Source organism: Cetorhinus maximus, chromosome 8, assembly GCF_964194155.1.
Source record: "Cetorhinus maximus chromosome 8, sCetMax3.hap1.1, whole genome shotgun sequence".
Taxonomy (NCBI): domain Eukaryota; kingdom Metazoa; phylum Chordata; class Chondrichthyes; order Lamniformes; family Cetorhinidae; genus Cetorhinus; species Cetorhinus maximus.
Window position 1 is genome coordinate 66,279,439 of NC_135886.1, and position 21,088 is coordinate 66,300,526.

The 21,088-nt window shown below is 40.8% G+C and overlaps 1 protein-coding gene across 3 annotated transcripts in view; it reads right to left on the reverse strand.

The window, feature by feature from the left end:
• The window catches only part of med12 (mediator complex subunit 12), a 193,392-nt gene that overhangs the window by 91,706 nt on the left and 80,598 nt on the right, over nt 1-21,088 (reverse strand). For all 3 annotated transcript variants that reach the window (XM_078546961.1, XM_078546960.1, XM_078546962.1), the window contains exons 15-20: nt 20,275-20,445; nt 14,140-14,284; nt 6,960-7,078; nt 6,312-6,455; nt 4,427-4,590; nt 3,070-3,201 (exon numbers count right to left, since the gene is read on the reverse strand). In XM_078546961.1, coding sequence (XP_078403087.1) covers nt 3,070-3,201; nt 4,427-4,590; nt 6,312-6,455; nt 6,960-7,078; nt 14,140-14,284; nt 20,275-20,445 — 875 coding nt within the window. The remainder of the gene's footprint in view (nt 1-3,069; nt 3,202-4,426; nt 4,591-6,311; nt 6,456-6,959; nt 7,079-14,139; nt 14,285-20,274; nt 20,446-21,088) is intronic.

Below are 21,088 nucleotides of genomic sequence, written 5' to 3' on the forward strand. Positions count from 1 at the left end.
CCACAACATTCAAGAAACTCGACACCATCCAGGGCAAAGCAGCCTACTTCATTGGCACCACATCCACAAACATTCACTCCCTCCACCACCGACGCACAGTAGCAGCAGTGTGTACCACCTACAAGATGCATTGCAGGAATTCACCAAGACTCCTTAGATAGCACCTTCCAAACCACTAACTACTAAGAAGGACAAGGGCAGCAGATAGATGGGAACACCACCACCTGGAAGTTCACCTCCAAGCTACTCATCATCCTGACTTGGAAATATACCGCCGTTCCTTCACTGCCGCTGGGTCAAAATCCTGGAACTCTCTTCCTAACAGCACTGTGCGTGTACCTCCACCACATGGACTGCAGCAGTTCAAAAAAGCAGTTCACCACCATCTTCTCAAGGGCAACTAGAGATTGGTAATAAATGCTGGCCCAACCAGCAAAGCCCACATCCCATGAATGAATGTTTTAAAAAATTGGCTCTCCTCCAATCTTGTATTTCTACCTTAGATCACTCGTCTTTTCCAAAGCTAACCTAAATCTTACAATACCATGATCAATGTTCCCTAAAAGTTCTGAGTGACACTTGATCCACTTGACCACCTCATTCCCTAAAACCAAATCTGGCAATGCCTCCTTCCTCATTGGCCTGGAAACATGCTGATTAAGAAAATTCTCCTGAGCATACTCAAAAACTCTTCCCCCTCCCTGCCCTTTACATTATTATGCCAGGTTATATTAGGATAATTAAAGTCCGCCATTATGACTATTCTAAAGCTTTTGCACCACTCTGTAAATTCCATGGAAATTTGCTCCTCTATATCTTTTCCACTAATTAATGGCCTGTAGAATACACTTAGTAGTGTAATAGCAACTCAAATGTTTCTCAACTCTAACCAAATACCTTGGATTCTTTAAGGAATGGTTCCCAAATTGAGATAACTATTCCTTTAGATTGAAAAATTATGCCTGTACTCTAATACTTGCGAAAGATGACATAGAGAAATCAGGAAATTATGGATCAATTAGCCTAACTTCTTGTGTTGGGAAATTGCTAAAGACTTTCATAAAGGGTAGGGTGGCTGAACACCTTGAAAACTTTCAGCTAATCAGAGAAAACCACCAAGAATCTGTAAAGGGTAGGCCATGCCTGACAAATTTGATTGAATTTTATGAAGTGATAGCTGAAGTAGTAGGCAAGGGAATGTCTAAGGGTGTTATTTTATGGACTTCCAGGAGGCATATGATAGAGTGCACTTGGCGGACTCATAGAGGGACTGATAGCTACAGTTGAAGTTCATGCAATTGAAGGAAAACTATTCACCTGGTTAGGAAATTGGCTGAACGGTAGGTGACAGAAAGATAATGGGCAGGTACTCTAATTGGCAGGGTATGTGTCAGGGCCTCAACTTCACTCTGCAATTATTAATGACTTACATGATGGGATATGAAGCCAAAGAACCATAGAAAAATCACAGCACAGAAAAAGGCCATTTGGCCCATTGTGTCTGCGTGGCCGAAAAAGAAAAAAGAAAAAACTAGCTACCCATTCTTAATCCCACCTTCCAGCACCCAGTCCGTAGCCTTGCAGGTTACAGCACTTTTGATGCAGATCCAGGTACCTTTCAAATGAGTTGAGGGTTTCTGCCTCCACCACCAAACTAGGCAGTGAATTCCAAATACCCACCACCCTCTGGATGAAGAAGTTTTCCCTCATGTCCCCACATAGCCAAATTTGCTGATGACACAAAGGTAGGTGGCAATGCAAGCAGTGTAGATGGAAGCATAAAATTACAAAGAAATATTAATAGATTAAGTGATGGGGAAAACCATCATAGAAGGATTTCAGAGTAGGCAAATGTGAAGTTTGGACCTAAAAAGGATGGAATGGGTTCTAAGCCATTGAAAGCTAGAACAGTGGAGGTCAAAGAGACTGGGGGCCAAGTGCACAGATCATTAAAATGTCACAAACAGGTACAGGAAATAATCAAAAAGACCCATGGAATGCTGGTCTTTATATCTTGAGGAATAGAACACAAGGAGTCAGAAGTTATGCTTCAGCTAATCAAAGCCTTGGTCAGACGACACCTGGAATACTGAGAGCCACACCTTAAGGGGGATATATTGGCCTTGGAGTGAGCATAGCATAGATTTATCGGAATGAAATGTGGACGTGGACACCAAGGGTTAAATTATGAGGAACAACTACACAATCTAGAGCTGGAATATAGAAAGCTAAGGGGATGTTTCCAAGATATTAAGTCAAATGGGTGGGCAGGTTTAGAGAAAATATTTCTGCTCGTTGGGGAGTATAGGACTAGGGGGTATAGTCAAAAAATTACAGCCAGAACTTTCAGGAGTAAAACTAGGGAACACTTCATGTAAAGGGTGATAGAAGTTTGAATCCCTCTTCTGCAAACAGCAATTGATGCTAGAGGCATTGTTAATTTTAAAATTAAACTGACAGATGTTTATTATCCAAAGGTATCAAAGGATATGGGGCAAAAGATGGGTATATGGAGTTAGGTCACAGATCAGCCATAATGTCACTGAATGGTAGAATAGGCCAGGGGATCTAAAAGGGCTCCTCCCATTACTACATCTCTAAACATTACACTTCCTGTGCTGCTGAAGCAGTGAATAGGGGTTGCTGTAGGGCACTAAGCTAAGTTTGAATGCTGGACATACAAGGATGAACAAATGTTCTGAAAACATTCTAGGGATTATGAAGTACCCATTCAGAACTTTCGCTGAGGACATTATATAAGTCGGGTAGAATTCAAGATAGAGTGAATTACATATGGTCCATGGAAAGAACGAGCTTGATGGTCGTTTCTGGTTATGTCTTGTTCATTTTTAGGCTTTAAATAGGGTCAGCAGGGGACAACAAATTTTGCAAATATTCAGGAACTAATCAACCTGAATTTTCAAACATAGTTATAGTTTGCAGAAAGATTTCTCTCAATCTATATCTCCATAAACTCCTCTCCCAGGCTTTCCACGAAATGACTCCCAAAGGTTGTCTATCTAATATACTTTTCACATACTTGATCTGAAACACATCTCCAATGCTTACCCAAAGAGCTCTCCAAATTTGCTCTTTAAATGACTGCAGGAGGTATAGAGATCATAGAGGTAGGCGAGGATACAACGTTCAGCAGAGGAGCAGTCTGCTGGGTTAACACCATGCTTTACCACTCCACATAAACTGAAAAGCAAAGAGAGGTTAGTCACAAAAAGCATTTTCCTGTAAAAGATTTGGTTGGAGATGAAACATTATCAACAGCACAAAAAATTAATTCATGTTTTTCTCTTATTCAGCAGAACAAGAGTTAAAGAGTTAATCACAGCATTTGTCCAGTAATCATATGGAATTTGATTTATGGATCCCTCCATTAGAATACTGTGATTTTATACCACATTCACTATAACATTGCAAACTTTTTTTCACTATACTGAAACACAGGTAAGGTTATCACTTGGATGCAACCTTCAGTCTAGAAAGTATCTCAACCTCAATCTGACAGCCCTCTGCCCCAACCTAATGTTGCACTTCTATTTTTCATGATTTTCCCTCATGGGCTGTTGAAGGTTGTTCCTACTGCGTTTGCCATAAAATAATGCCGAATGCAAAACAGCATATATAAATAGCACTTTCCTTGCCCTATGTGTATTTCTTGTTCTTCCATTCACACTGCTATTCATGAAGTATTCTCAGAATGAAAATACATAAGGACCTCTAATAACAACATCCAAAAGCATAATGCTGCCAAACTCATTTTCTTTAAAATTCCTGACAGCAATCAGAGATCACATTTATTCCAAGAAGCCAGAGCTAACAGAGTAATGTGCTAACTCATGTATGCTAAGCCGTAATTTCTTTTGATGCAGGTAATCATCCCAATTGAGCTGACCAAGAAAATTCCAGTGTATCAGCTGTGGCTCATTTGGTAACATTCTTGTCTGAGACACAAGGTTATGGCTTCAAGTCCCACTTCAGGGCGTGAGCACAAAAATCAAGGACAACACTCCAGTACTCAATACTGAGCTGCTGGGGGGGCGGGATCGAGTCTTTTGGATAAGATGTTAAACCGAGGCCTCATCTGCCTGCTCAGGTAATTGTAAAAGGTGTCACGGTAGGAAGAGCAGGAGAGTTATCTCTAGTGTCCTGGCTCAGATTTATCCCTTAATCAACATCAAACACCTTCTCTGAACTGCCTCTAACACATTTACATCTTTTCTTAAATAAGGAGACCAGTACCAGACACATTACTCCAGTTGTGGTCTCACCAGTGCCTTGTACTACTGAAGCATAACCTCCCTACTTTTGTATTCATGTATTTCGTTATTTGGGGGTCATGCATGCACATCCCCAAAACACTTTAAATGTGTTCAAATAAATCTACCTGAAAAACAGAATGTGAAAGTCTCACCCTTCAAACACTTGTGCTGTCTGATCAGAGTTGAGGATAAGGCAGGAATGATAACGCCGCAAGACTGCCACAATGCACAGACACAAACCCGTTGTGTAGCTGCCAACCAGACTGGATGACTTCAGGAGTAACTCTGCTTCCACCACACTCAATTCATTCAGCAGCTGCAGAAAGAGAAAAAAACACAAGTGGTAAGCACAATTTCTGACTAATTTTGCATCCGAGGAGCCCATAACTAAATACAATAGCAATATATCAAAATTAACGATGACAGATGTAGGTGGGATACAAGGGCCTGCCTACAGTAACCAAGTAAGCTTTTGCGATTTGAACTCTGTTGCTGTAGGGAGATACTGACCAGGAAATCAAGTGCATCAAATAATAGAAGGTTGAACAAAGATTGAGGGTCCTCTCGGGTTACTCCAGTGCACTTCCCATGAGTAAAAGTGAAAGCAGTACTGACTGAATCCTGAGCTACTAGATGACTTTGCTAGGTGTGAGGGCATACAGACTGGAGGAAATAAAAGCTTTCAAAAAGCAGATTAAACAACCAGACATGGATATGGTAGCATTGTGGTCATTACTGAACTCGTAATCCAGAGGCCTGGACTAATGATCCAGAGATACAAGTTCAAATCCTGCCACCACGACAACTGAGGAACTTAAGTTTCATTTGATAAGTCTGCAATAAAAAGCTAAACTAAGCAGCGATGGCCATGAAACTATTGGGTTGTTGTTAAAAACCATTTGCTGCACTAATTCCTTCATAAGGAACAATGCGCCATCCTTAGCCTGGCCTATATATAACTCTAGACCCATAGCAATGTTATTGGCTCTTGACTGTCCTTTGAAATAGCCTAGCAAGCCACACAGTTGTATTCAAAAAGGTGGGTCATCACTATCTTCTCAAGCAATTAAGGATGGCAATGCGCCTACATCAGATAATGAATAAAAATGCCCTGACACGTGAAGGCAGGACAATACAGCATCTCAGTAGCAGACCAAATGATTTCACAGTGAACACTATCAGTTATTCCATTACAGGTAAATCAACATTCTAAAAAAAATTAGCAGTAGTGCCTTCATTTTACAAAAAGATTGTTATTTATAAACTGAGCCACTGAGGAGTTATCAAACACATTCCTTGGTTTGGTACTGGAACATACAAACCAGAATGTCCCAGGTTCAATCCCTGGTTTATAGCAACACATGCATTTCAATTGGCCTCTGTGCTTTTGATCAGGTGAAGTAAGGGCATATGAGCTGGGAGAATCAGACACATTGCCTACTCCTGATCGTTATTTAGGGAAGTTTGCTGGCTGAAAGGCATTGTGTGGACTTTGGTTGAGGATATGATCAGGTTCAGCTGCAATGCTCTTCACTGTTTATAAAAAAGCCTGCTTGCGCTCGCCATCTAAACTTCTAGATGATGAATGACAAAATGCATTAGGTAACAATGAACTACTGATTGCATTCCAGCCAGTTTCAGTACCTTCGGGAAAAGAAAAGAATTGAGGTGAAAAATCTCTGTTTGCTGCCATTTTACATACAAACAGTCGGAATCATGGGAAACGTCATGTTAAATGCAAACATTGCATCCTATGGGCGTTAGCAAGTATCTGGGAAGGAAGGAACTGGCATTAAACAACCAGAACATCCAAAATCCAGAGAAGTCATAAAGTCTATTATATAATGTGGACAGTTATATCAATAAGAGTAACATGCAGTGCTATTTCTGCCTTTATTATAGTTTTGCTCTAGATTTTAATGATTAGTTACAATGAAAATTGTGGCTCACCATCATAGCAAAAGTCTAAATCACCATTCTGTCTCGAGGTTTTAAGTAGAGCAAACATGAGATAAAACAGATTAGAACCAATGTTACCTGAATAGCAAAATCTATCAATCCACTGATGTTAAGGGAATACTCCATTAGATCAAAGATGAACTGAATATGCTGAACAAGAGGCAGATGATAGGACATTCCTAAGGCAAAACTAGTGATTTGTTCCAGTACATTCCGTGATACCTGTCATTGCAGAAGAAAAAGAGGAAAGTAAACAGAAGATTCTCAATTTTTTGAAGAAGTGGTACTTTCTCTTTCACTGATCTTTATTCCTTTATGAGCAGGAGCAGCTAAAAATCAATGTGGGGGGAATACACATATAATTTCAGTATATATATCAGATATTCAGAGCCACCCACACACACAATTGTATTTTAAGTATAAGTTTTCTGCGAACAGATTACGTTTTTGAAATGCATCAACATTTACTGAATTCTTTATTTAAAAAGAGAAGAAGAAATACAAGTGAAGAATCAAAGCCGATGACATAGGGCACTAACAAGGCTGAACAGAGCAGGACAAGGTAAGTCAAGTACCAGTTGTTAGATGATGCCCGCCCAAGTAATATACAGCACGTCCTTAAAGTTAATCATTTTAATTTCCATCACAGAAGAGTGTACAGCACAGCGTGGAGCTTCACAATTCACATTGCGTGGTTCAGCAGTTTAATGATGTCCTGTCCCTTACCTGAGAGGTAACTTGATGTTGATCAAAATGTGAAAGATGCTGAAATTTAGCAAATATATCCTCAGCTGTTGGAAATGCTTCTGGTTTATTTTTCTTTCGCTTCTGTCCTTCCTCTCCACCTGCAGTAAAAATGTAAAAGTTAACTGTTGCGATATACAGCACATAACCATGTAACACTGTACAGGAAACTTTGAAGAACATGCCAAGGGAAATCAGGTAATCACCTATCATAGGAGATTAACTATCTCCGTTCTACCTGCAATAAATTTCAGAATCATCTTTATTTACTGCCAAGATGCATCTATCTTTTTGAAATTACATAAACATTTAATTATTCCCATTTTTTCAAACACACAATTCCTAGCAATGATTATTCAAACGTGCATCATGTTGGCTCACCACATAATGCTCGACTCTTGTGTCTGTAGGTTGTGGGTTCAGGCACTGTGTCTAAACTCGTAATTTAGCTTGACACTCTTAATACAATGCTATGGGAATACTGTACTGGTAGAGGTGCTGTCCTCCTGATGAACCAGAAACCAATTGCCTATTTTAGTTGTTCAGTGCATATTAAAAACCCACATCATTATTCCAAGAAAAACAGTGGTTCTCCATACCCTGGCCAACATTGCACACTCAACCAAAACCACCAAAAGATACAAATTAGCCAGCCGTTGACTTCCAAGCAATTTTGAGGGTAGTGTTGGCGCAGGCCAACAAATTGGCCATTTTTTAGACATTTTGAAATAATATAAAAGTAAATGCAATATTACATAGCTGCAGCAACCCTGGGGTCAGGAGGAGTGGGGAGTGGGGAGGGGGGTGGGGGGGAGGATTAATCTGTTCTTCCAACAAATTTTTATCCAGTAACCCCTGCTGGCAACAATCAAGTCTGATCTTGTACTTATGCCCTGAACAACTGAACAGCTGACTAGCACCCACTATCCAGCTTCAAACATAAAGAATGTGATTTGAATAAGATACCAGAGGGCAGTCAGCACTTATGGAATTACCACATAGCATGATCAATGTTTGCTTGAAGAGGTGAACCTATAGGAGCGTCTTAATGGAGGAGAGGGAGATGGAGAGACAGGATTTGTAGTAGGCATTTGAGACTGTGGGACTAGGTAGCTGAATAAAAAAAAGGAAGATGGAAAGATAGATGCACAAGAGCCAGAGTCAGAGAAATGGAGATGTCAGGGGTGAAGCACAGGAGGATGGGTTGTACGCTTGGGGGAGGTTACAGAAATCAGGAATATGAGGCCAACAGGGAATTTAAACATCAAGTTTAAAATTCTAAATTTGAGGCACTGGATAGTGGAAGCTAACGTAGGTTATCAATGTCAGGGGCGACAGAATGGTGGAAAGATGGGCAAGTAATATTTTCAGTTAGAAATGTAGCAATTCTGTTTGAATCTAAGTAAATTGCAATTGGAGAAAGATTATGTAAGTGGCTTGATCTCTGTGTTGCGTGATTCCAACTGAACGGAATCAAAAAGAAAAGATAAGATCAGCCAGGATCAAAAAAGCTTTGAAGAAAAGGACTACAATTAAAAGCTGTCTTTTAAAGAATAGCATGGCATTTGATTGTGACTTACTGATATTTATACTCAAGGAATTAAATAATAGACTTTCTGTAGACATATAATTTCATTACTTCACTGTCTTGTTAGTTTATTTGCTTGTTCATTGTTTAATAAGCTTGTTTCATATTTTACCATAAGCTACCACAAGACGTAGGTAGGAGCAGAAGTAAGCCATTCGGCCCATCGAGTCAGCTCCACCATTCAATGAGATCATGGCTGATCTGATAATCCTCAACTCCTTTCCTGCCTTTTCCCCATCACCCTTGATTCCCTTACTGATTAAAAACCTGTCTATCTCAGCTTTGAATATAGTTAAGGATCAGCCTATACAGCCCTCTGCGGTAAAGAATTCCAGAGATTCGCTATCCTCTTAGAGAAGAAATTCCTCCTCATCTTTGTCTTAAATGGGCGACCACTTACTCTGAGCTTATGCCCTCTAGTCCTAAACTCTCCCACAAGGGGAAACAACCTCTCAGCATCTACCCTGTCAAGCCAAGCACCCCCCCCAAGAATCTTATATGTTTCAATAAGGTCACCTCTCATTCTTCTAAACTCCAAAGAATACAGGCCCAACCTACTCTGACTTCTATTAGTTAGCCAATCCTCTATCCATGCTAATATACTACCCCCAACACCATGAGCTCTTATCTTATTAAGTAGCCTTAAGTGCGGTACCTTATCGAACACCTTTTGGAAATCCATATTACATCTACTGGTTCCCCTTTATCTATCCTGCTTGTTACCTCCTCAAAGAATTCTAATAAATTTGTCAGGCATAATTTCCCCTTCATGAAGCCACGCTGACTCTGCTTGATTATATTATGCATTTCTAAATGCTCTGTTATTACATCCTTTATAATAGACTCTAACATTTTCCCACTGACGGATGTTGAGCTAACTGGCCTACAGTTACCTGGTTTTTGTCTCCCTCCCTTTCTGATTGTTTCTGGCTTGCTGCAGCTCTTTGTCTCCCTCACTAATTCTTAATCTCGGCATATCAAGCGTGCATTTTTATTTAAAATCAAATTCCAATTTAATAGGAAAGCACCTAATAGGAAGCAAGATACCATAATTAAAAGATTCCCAAGCTTTGATGTTTGATCTCCAACCCTGCCTAACAGTCTGTACTGGGGAGAAAAGTTTTACTTACAGCAGCTTTTATCTTCAAAATCAAGTTACCTTTACGTCTGACTGTCTTTTAATACTGCAATGAGTAATATTCTGCTTTTGGATTCAGAATCCCAAATAGTTAGGCAATCCCATCATGCATTTTACCAACAATCACAATAATGGTGTCAGCTATTGATAAAGTTATTGGCAAAAATGGGAATGCTGTTCTTGAAGTAGTAATGCTTTTTAAGCCATATCAATAGCACACAGTCTGTTAATGTAGTGCGAAACAGGTGTGGGTGCACTATATGTATTATATACAATATAGTTGACATATATACATACTAACTGTCGGCATACTTTGAATGACTGCACGGCATGTTGTTAATCTATTTCCATATTATTTACAGTAAAATTGTAGTAGGCCATAACAATAATCCATTTGTTTACAAGGATAAAACATTCACACTTCCTTGCAGAGCTGGAGAATAAGCAATCCTTTTCAACTGACAAGCACACCACTACATGACAGAAGGCACTTGATGGTCAGCCCCTTTCCTACCCCACTCCAAAGAATGGCAAGTTAGCTTGCACAACAGTCCATCACCAGAAGTGATATACTGGGTGCATTAAGTTTCTTACCATATAAACTGCTAACCCAATGTAATATTTTTAAATATTTTGCAAGTTGAAATATTATATTTTATTTACACACACTTAGTGACAACACAAATCCACAAATATAAGTGGGTTTACTAGCCGACTGCCAGAGTACTGGCTTTCTCGTACAGCCAACATTTAAAATCAGCTTAGAACAAAGGAAAGAAACCATTTTAAATTCCAGTTATTTTGCAAGGAAAACACACAATCACACATGTAACTGAGTATCTTTAAGAAGGTGAGAGACTGCGCACGTTTACAATTCATTTGAAAAGGGAAGAAGAAATATCCACTTGGTGAGAATTAACAAACACGCAGGAAATTAGAAACCAATAAAGCCAGATACTAACAGCAAACGCTTTAAATAAGAAGTAGTGTTGAGAATCTTTACCTATTTTATTTTAACTTAATATCAGATCTGATGTGAGGTTCTTTTAATTTTGAAGACGAAAGTGAGAGGTCATGCAGAGATCTCTCAGGCATATTGCTAAAAACTTATGTACATTTTAAAACTAGGACAGGCACTCTTAAAAGTGTGTGGGGTTGGGGCATGTAGATGAGATGGATCGAGATATGCAAGCTGAGAAAAGCTAAAGTGACAAGCAGACACCAGCTACATTATTCAGAAATAGGGAAAGAAAATTTGAATGGCCTTAATTACTTCCAGCACATTCCACAGAGACATTGATAAAGCATCTCAGAAAATGCCTGCCTATTATATCAAGCAGGGAATAGTGCATAACAGTATGCCACGAGGATGGGTCAAGGAATCCCAAAGCTGCGATTAAATGTAAAATGCCTTTATCCTCTTCCACTTATCCTCTGCATCATATAGCTGGTTGAAAGATGAGCAACTCGCTTGGGTTGTCCCTTAGCTGTCTCAGCTGTGGTTCAGCACCCTCACCTTTGAGTCAAAATGTTTTGGGTCAAATTCCACTCCAGTGACTTGAGCACAAAAAATTATGAAAACACTTCAAAGCATTACTGAGGGAGTGTTACATTGTTAGAGGTCCCATCTTTTATATGAAATGTAAAACCAAATTTGCCCTCTCGAGTGGATGTCAAAGATCCCATGCAGGGTAGTTCACCTGGTGCCCTGGCCTATAGTAAACCTTCAATAAACACTACTAAACTAATTGTCCAGACTGTTTTGAGACCTTCAACAGTACTTCTTTGACTGTAAAGCACTTTGGGGTGGCCTCAGGTAATGAAAGGCTCTACATAAATTTTAATTGTTGTTGTTCTTATGTAGTATGCTGGTGCAGTGTAGGGCAATTCTGCTCCATGTGAGGACATGCCAGGCCTTTTTTCTGCACCTCCCCTAAAATGTTAGCAATGTTAATCTGCCACTATGCAGGTAATCACAAGCATTTATCCCTATCCCATCACTCTTCATCCTCAGGATTTAAGGAAATTTAAAAACAAGTATTAAATTATCAATGCAGGTATGCGATAAATCATAATATGGGCTTTCAAGTCAAACTTGAGTTATAATTTGAGTCAGCTACTCCCAGTCAGTTCTCAATAACGGATGCTGTTGGTCTCTGGCCTTTTGGCTAAAGAGCCAGGAGAGGAACCCACTATGGTTTCCTAGTGATTTCTAGCACTTGACATGTCATAACATTCAAGGCTATGGGCCAAGTGCTGGTAAATGGGGTTAGGTAGGTAGGTCAGGTGTTTCTCACATGTCGGTGCAGACTCGATGGGCCGAAGGGCCTCTTCTGCTCTGTGATTCTGTGATGTGATTCTGTGATTTCTACAGGAAGGTGAATGTGTCTGTTGAATTTTTGAGGAGATAACAGAGTATGGGTGAGGACATTGCAGTTGATCTGTATATTGGGTTTTAAAAGAAATTTGAAGTACCACCATATATTGGACTTGTCAGCAAAATTTGATAAAAAAAGGAGCAGCATGGACACAAATTTAGTTAAAACGACAGAAAACAGAGTTATGGTGAGTGGTAGTTTTTCAAACTAGAGGGAGGTATACAGTGGAGTTCCGCAGGATTTAGTACTTGGACCACTGCTGCTTTTGATATACATTCATGATGTGGACTGGGAGTACAGGGCAATATTTCTGAAATTTGCAGATGACACAAAATTTGCAAGTGCATTTAACGGTGAGGAAGATAGTAACAGATTTCAAGAGACATAGACAGGTTTCTGGAATGGGCAGACAAAATTCAACATAGAGTGTGAAATTATACATTTAGAAGAACATTACAAGTTAAATGGTACAATTCTGAAGGAAGGGCAAAAACAGGGAAACTTGGGGTGTTTGTGCATAAATTTTTAAAGTTGCAGGGTAGGTTAACAAAGCAAGTACGATGCTTGGCTTTGTAAATAGAGGTTTGGAGTAAAAAAAGAATGCCAGAGTTTTGCTGCACTGATATAATACTAATTCAGTCTCAGGTGGAATGTGTCCAATTGTGAGCACCACACCTTAGGAAGGACATCAAATATTTGGAGAGAATTTTGAAAAGATTTACTAGAATGGTTCCAGGGTTGAGGGATTATAGTTATGTGGATCAACTGGAAAAAAATGGGGCTCTTCCTCATAGAACAGAGAAGGCTAAGAGGAGATGAATAGAGGCGTTTAAAATCATGAAGGATTTAATTAAACTAAATAGAGAAACTTGTTTCAATGACTATGGGTTGATAAACAGAGGGCCCAGATTTAAGGTGACTGGCAAAAGAATCAGAGGTGACACAAGGAAAACCTCTCTTTAAATGTAACAAGTAGTTAGGATTTGGAATGCACTGCCTGATAGGGTGGTGGATACTGATTCACTGGTGGCATTTGAAAGAGAGTTGGATAAATGCTTGAAGGAGAAAAAGTTGTAGGGATATGGGGAAAAGAATGGTGTGGGAATTCCTGGATTGCCATTCTGCCCAACCAGACCATGCCAATGTTTATGCTCCACTTGATCCTCCTCGCATCTTTTCCCATCTAAATAACTATTGTAATCATCTATTCCCTTCTCTCTCATATGCTTTCAGACCTGCTGAGTTTTCCCAGGTATTTTTGTTTTTGTTTCGGATTTCCAGCATCTGCAGTTTTTTGCTTTTATCCCTCATATGCTTGTCTATTTTCCCCTTAAATGCATCTCTACTATTCGGTTCAACCACTCCGATGTAGCAAGTTTCACATCTTACCACATTTTGGGCGAAGATGTTTCTTCTGAATTCCCAATTAGATTTGTTGGTAACTATCTTATACTGATGGCCTCAGTTTATGCTCTTCCCCACAAGTGGAAACATTCTCGCTGTATCCACTCTATCAAAACCTTTCATAATTTTAAAAACCTCTATTAGGTAATCCCTCAGTCTTTTTTCAAGAAAAGAGACCCTGCCTGTCAATCTTTTCCCGATATGTATACCCATACATTTCTGGTGTCATCCTTCTCTGCACCTTGCCTTCATATCCTTTCTTATAATATAGTGATCAGAACTGCACACAGTACTCTAATCACCACCATGATTCGCTGAAGACCCCACCAAAACTCACTCACTGTCTCAGCTTACAAAGGAGAATGGCAACTTGTACCAAATCACTCCAAGCATCTGGCATCAATGGAACCAAACCATAGTAAGAGTCAGTGCCTTCTGGAGAATAACACTACAGTCACATTTGCTGTAGGATAGAGAAATACACACAGGTATAAATGTACATCTGGAACAAATTATGTCCAAGAGAAAAGTGTTTCCAAAAATCATTAGGATGCTGATCACACTCATCCTGTATAACATGCTAAAGATGCACATGACAAGTGTGAATGTGATCTAAGGGATTTGTAATACTTAACACATCCAAACACTGCCTACCAGTCTCTGCAGTACTCTTCTTGTTCAAAACCTTCAGGATATCTTTGGTTATTTTTTTAATTACGTGTCGAGCTTCATCACGTTGTTTCCCAACACCATACAGAACCACCAAACGCTGATTACATTCATGACTTGCTGATTCTTCCTGTTTTGATATGCATGGAAAGGGTAGGAGAACAAGAGGGAAAAGGAGATAATAAGAGAAACAAACAGAAAATGTAGGCACAGTAGTAAGCCTGTTGTGTTAACTAGAGGAATACTGAAACAGTAATTTAATATATTTAAATACAGAAAATGCCAGAAATACACAATAGATTAATCAGTATCTAAAAGCAAAAGATGAGTTATTGTTTCATATGTAGTACAGGAATCCATCTGCAATGTTAACCTGTTTTTACTTCAGATACTAACAGACATGTTGTCCATTCCCAATATTTATACTTTAGTTTTTCAACACTCAAGGGTTTTCTGCTTCTATACAAGGTTAAGATTTACCTGACCAGATTTTCTACAGCTTAGGCCTGCAATAAGCGATGTAGAGACAACAGTACCATGTTGCTGGTTGCTATTCTGGAATAGCAAAGGTTTTAAATTGCTCTTTAAACGAAATAAGAAATTGGAGAATTCACTAAATTTTTTATTTGAGAAATTTGTGCTCTTTTGAAGGTCGTCAGTATTGTGGAATGGTCCTCTTTTATTTCAGACACACACAATCAGCAACAAATATTCCCAACTTTAGTAAAGCAAGGGTTAAACAGAGAATAAAGTTTCCACCACTCTGTCCTAAAACTCTACCTCAGCTCCAAACTAGAAAATCATCTCACATTGCACCAAATAACATTTTTCCAATTTAATCCCAGTAGCGGTTGTTTTGGCACTGGATCTGTGCCCATTAAGAACTGCATTGGAGTTGTCCAAATTTGTTTCACAAAGGACACTTACAGCCAGAGAGAGGTTTACCACCTAGATTTAAACTCAGATGCTAGAGAGGAAAGGCTACTGACTAAAATGCTACACTACCCAAAGCCCATCAAAAAATAATTTCTAAAAAAGTTTTAATTGCTCTTACTAGATACCTCTACAATCTTTTGATTAAATTATTTGCAGAGCATTCATCAGCGTTAATGCACACTGATCAGTGGGTCATAATGCCCATCATGTCATAATGCCCATCATGTCAAATCTAGCAATTAGCATTTATAGATATCACTCTGGTAGTGAAGTACAAGAACTTGGTTTGGAAAAGGGAAAGAAAGTTGAGTATGCACTGTGATAAATATAGCACTGACGGCATGGTAGATAATGGCGTTGCCTACTGTGATACAAAGACATGCAGGCCTGAAGGTAAAAAATCCAATCCCCAGTTAAATACTAAGCTAACAATGACAGTGCAATGATAAAAACAAAAAGCTGAAAGCTACTGCGGATGCTGGAAATCCAAAACAAAAACAGAATTACCTGGAAAAACTCAGCAGGTCTGGTAGCATCGGCGGAGAAGAAATCAGTTAACGTTTCGAGCCTTCATGGCCCTTCGGCAGAACTGAAGCATAGTTAGAAGAAGGGAGAAATATAAATTGGTTTAAGGTTTTTTTGGGGGGGGGGGGGGGAGAGAGAGAGAGAGAGAGAGAGAGAGAGAGAGACATTGAGGGTGTGGTGATTGTGGAGATGAGCAGATAATCAAAAGATGTCACAGACAAAAGGGTCAAAGAGGTGTTTTGTCTGAGAAAAGTGCTAATTAAGAATGGAGGACAGGATATTCAAAGTACAGCTCTAGTGGGGGTGGGGTGGAAAGGCTAACAAGGTTTTAGTTTTAGATTTAAAAATAATGGAAATAGGTGGGGAAAGAAGAATCTATATAAATTATTGAAAAAAAAAGCGGGGGCGGGGGAGGGGGAGTTTAATATCTAAAGTTGTTGAATTCAATATTCAGCCCGGAAGGCTGTAAAGTGCCTAGTCGGAAGATGAGGTGCTGTTCCTCCAGTTTGCATTGGGCTTCACTGGAACAATGCAGCAAGCCAAGGACAGACATGTGGGCAAGAGAACAGGGTGGAGTGTTAAAATGGCAAGCGACAGGGAGGTTTGGGTCTTTCTTGCGGACAGACCGCAGGTGTTCCGCAAAACGGTCGCCCAGTTTGCGTTTGGTCTCTCCAATGTAGAGGAGACCGGAGCAACGAATGCAGTAGACTAAGTTAGGGGAAATGCAAGTGAAATGCTGCTTCACTTGAAAGGAGTGTTTGGGCCCTTGGACGGTGAGGAGAGAGGAAGTGAAGGGGCAGGTGTTGCATCTTCTGCGTGGGCACGGGGAGGTGCCATAAGTGGGGGTTGAGGAGTAGGGGGTGATGGAGGAGTGGACCAGGGTGTCCCGGAGGGAACGATCCCTACGGAATGCCATCAGGGGGGGTGAAGGGAAGATGTGTTTGGTGGTGGCATCATGCTGGAGTTGGCGGAAATGGCGGAGGATGATCCTTTGAATGCGGAGGCTGGTGGGGTGATAAGTGAGGACAAGGGGGACCCTATCATGTTTCTGGGAAGGAGGAGAAGGCTTGAGGGAGGATGCGCGGGATATGGGCTGGACACGGTTGAGGGCCCTGTCAACGACCGTGGATGGAAAACCTCGGTTAAGGAAGAAGGAGGACATATCAGAGGAGCTGTTTTTGAAGGTAGCGTTATCAGAACAGATGCGACGGAGGCGAAGGAACTGAGAGAATGGGATGGAGTCTTTACAAGAAGCGGGGTGTGAGGAGCTGTAGTCGAGGTAGCTGTGGGAGTCGGTAGGCTTGTAATGGATATTGGTGGACAGTCTATCATCAGAAATTGAGACAGAGAGGTCAAGGAAGGGAAGAGAAGTGTCAGAGATGGACCATGTGAAGATGATGGAGGGGTGGAGATTGGAAGCAAAATTAATAAATTTTTCCAGGTCCCGACGAGAGCATGAAGCAGCACCGAAGTAATCATCGATGTACTGGAGAAAGAGTTGTGGGTGGGGGCCGGAGTAGGACTGGAACAAGGAATGTTCCACATACCCCATAAAGAGACAGGCATAGCTGGGGCACCCTGGTCCACTCCTCCATCACCCCCTACTCCTCAACCCCCACTTATGGCACCTCCCCATGCCCACGCAGAAGATGCAACACCTGCCCCTTCACTTCCTCTCTCCTCACCGTCCAAGGGCCCAAACACTCCTTTCAAGTGAAGCAGCATTTCACTTGCATTTCCCCTAACTTAGTCTACTGCATTCGTTGCTCCCAATGCGGTCTCCTCAACATTGGAGAGACCAAACGCAAACTGGGCGACCGTTTTGCGGAACACCTGCGGTCTGTCCGCAAGAAAGACCCAAACCTCCCTGTCGCTTGCCATTTTAACACTCCACCCTGTTCTCTTGCCCACATGTCTGTCCTTGGCTTGCTGCATTGTTCCAGTGAAGCCCAACGCAAACTGGAGGAACAGCACCTCATCTTCCGACTAGGCACTTTACAGCCTTCCGGGCTGAATATTGAATTCAACAACTTTAGATCTTAAACTCCCCCTCCCCCCATCCCCACCCCGTTTCATCCCCCCCGCTTTTTTTTTCAATAATTTATATAGATTCTTCTTTTCCCACCTATTTCCATTATTTTTAAATCTAAAACTAAAACCTTGTTAGCCTTTCCACCCCACCCCCACTAGAGCTGTACTTTGAATATCCTGTCCTCCATTCTTAATTAGCACTTTTCTTAGACAAAACACCTCTTTGATCCTTTTGTCTGTGACATCTTTTGATTATCTGCTCATCTCCACAATCACCACACCCTCAATGTCTCTCTCTCTCTCTCTCTCCACCCCCCCCCACCCCCACCCCAACCTTAAACCAATTTATATTTTTCCCTTCTTCTAACTATGCTTCAGTTCTGCCGAAGGGCCATGAAGGCTCGAAACGTTAACTGATTTCTTCTCCGCCGATGCTGCCAGACCTGCTGAGTAATGACAGTGCAATGATCTGTATCCTGGGCCATAAGCAAGAAAAAAAACAGCCAAGATTCCCACTTCTGATCACTGTTCAGCGACCTCTGGATAGTGCATGTGAATGGGCACTAGGGAAGAATAGGAACAGGGTTAGTTGTAACACCCTAATGGTCAAACAGCTCACTTTGTAGGCAAGGATGGTATAAAAAATGATCACAAGGACCAAATAGCGGAGGGCAAATACTATCTGTGGAAATCCATTCAACTTTGGATCAGTCCCTTCTGAAAAAATGGAGAGCAGAGATATCAAAAAAGGAACTAATTTCCCTGGCCATTCTGCCATAGACCACAGCAATTCGGTTTGGCAAAAAACAACTACCTGAACACAACAAACCAACATGGTTTTATGAAAGGGGAATAGTGCTTGATAAATTTATTAGAGTTTTTTGAGCATGTTACTATTTGGGTAGATAAAGGGGAACCAGTAGATGCAGCATACTTGGATTTCCAAAAGGCATTCTATAAGGTGCCACACAAAAGGTTAATAAACAGAATACGAGCTCAGGGAGTTGGGGGGGTTGGGGGGGGGCGATATATTACCATGGATCGAGGATTGGTTAGCAGACAGAAGGCAGAGAGTTGCCAGGTTATGACTAGTGAAATGCTGCAAGGATCAGTTTTAGGGCCTCAACTATTTACAATCTATATTAATGACTTAGACTAAAAGACCAAGAGTAATATATCTAGGTTTGCTGATGATGCAAAGCCAGATGTGAATGCAAACTGTGAGGAGGACACAAAGAGGCTGCAAAAAGACATAGACAGGTTAAGAGAGTGGACAACAAGATGGCAGATGATGTATAATGTGGGGAAGCATGAGATTATTCACTTTGGTAGTAAGACAGAAAAACAGAATATTTTTTAAAAGGCGTGAAACCTGTAAATGTTGATTTTCAGGTGTACTCGTACAAGGGACACAAAGTTAGAAAGCAAATACAGCAAACAATTAGGAATACAGATGGCATGTTGGCCTTCACTACAGGGAAGTTTAAGTACAAGATTATGGCAGCCTTGCTACAATTGTACAGGATTTTGGTGAGACCACGTCTGGAGTAGCGTGTGCAGTTTTGGTCTCCAAGATATTCTTGCATTGGAGATGGTACAGCAAAGGCTCACCGGATTGGTTCCTGGTATGAGAAGGTTGTCCTACGATGAAAGGCTAAATAAATTGGGCCTATATTCTTTGGAGTTTAGAAGATTGAGAGGTGATCTCACTGAAAAAAATACAGGATTTTGAACGGCTTGATAGAGTTGACACTGGCTGAAGAATTTAGAACACAGGAGTACAGTCTCAGAATAAAGGGCCGATCATTTGGGGCTGAGCGGAGGAGAAATTTCTTCACTCTCACGAATCTTTGGAATTCTCTACCTCAGAGGGTTGTACATATTCCATCGCTCAATATAGCCAAGGCTGAGATTGACAGATTTCTGGTCTCTCAGGGAATCAAGGGATAAATGGGAGCAGGTCGGGAAGAGAAAGGAGTTAAGGCCCATGATCAGCCATGATCGTATTGAATGACGGAGCAGCCCCAAGGGCCGTATGGGCCACTCCTGCGCCTACTTCTTATGTTCTAATACACTAAATCTTGGCCTTTCAAAGATTCTCTGCTAGGCTTTGTGAGGGCCAGAGTATCTGTCCATCCATTACAAGGTCAGCAATATCAGCCTACACTGAGCCTTCCTGCTTCCCTAGTCCATTAGGGGCTCATTATAAGGCCAGAGGCCAGTCCACCAAGTCAGAAAAGACACTCCAGCCTTCTGATGGGAACTCCACTAAACCCAATGTGAGTCAAGTTAATTTTGCAATTATATTACTATTAACCCTCTATAAAGGAGGCCAAAAAGGACAGAAGATAGGATTCCAGTTTCCAGCAGTATGCAGCCAACAATCACCCAAAATGTGTTGCATATGCCACCAGGCCCTTACAAATGAGGCGTCCTCCCAATGATGCCATAAAACCTGCTGGGGTCAGCGCTGGAGTGAGAGATCCAAGCACAACAGCAAAAATTCTCACCATGGATTTTTTATCGTTCTATGTTTTATAATGACAACAACAAAAAGCTTAAACAAGTTGAACAAAAACACTTCATCTCACCACTGCCTTCGCCAACCATGCACTCTTACCCCCTTACCTGAGGAATAGGGAAATGCGTGGCATACTGTATATGCCTGGATTGGTCATATGGTGATGGAAACGTAACTTCATTCTTTTCTTTCTGTAATAGCTTAATCTCCTTTTCTGAGGCAGGTTTTTCTGGGGATGGGCTGGTTTTGGATTCGCAGTGCATTGAAGGAGAAAACATCTGTAGAGCAGGGGGAAAATAATCAATTCACATGAGAAGCTGAAATGTAATCATTGCCAGTTGTAGCATTCAGTCAATACTTCATGCAATTGTACTTTCCTGGATTCCATCACCAAACAACCCCATCTTCCCCGCCCCAATTCCTGAGAATCAATCATGGTTCTTACTTCTGATTGCTATCCAATAATCCTGCCCATTAGTGCATGAAATTGGGATCTACATTGATGCTCCCATGGTCAAAAAGATTGAGATTATTGTTTAAAGTCATACATGAAGAAAGCATATGCAGCAAGGCTACGTGGAATAAGGAATCAATGCCTTCAAAAAGGCAAAGAGAGCAGGGGGTCAAAATAGATGGAAAAATAGACAAATAGCACCTTAACAAAAGAGGAAAAAATATTGCGTTGCTTTTAAACTGGCCAATCAGAAAGCTGTGAGCAACTATTAAGCTCAGCACCCATTAGTAAAATCAATGAAAATAACAACTGTGCTTTTACAGATGATATGAGAAAACAAACTTCAAAGGAGCTTATTATGTACAAACCAGGCTTCACAAATCTGCCAGAGTCAAACTCCATTACTGCTAATCATCAATCCACTTGTGGTAGGTTTTTAGAAAGAATTCACTTTTTCCTCAAAGGAT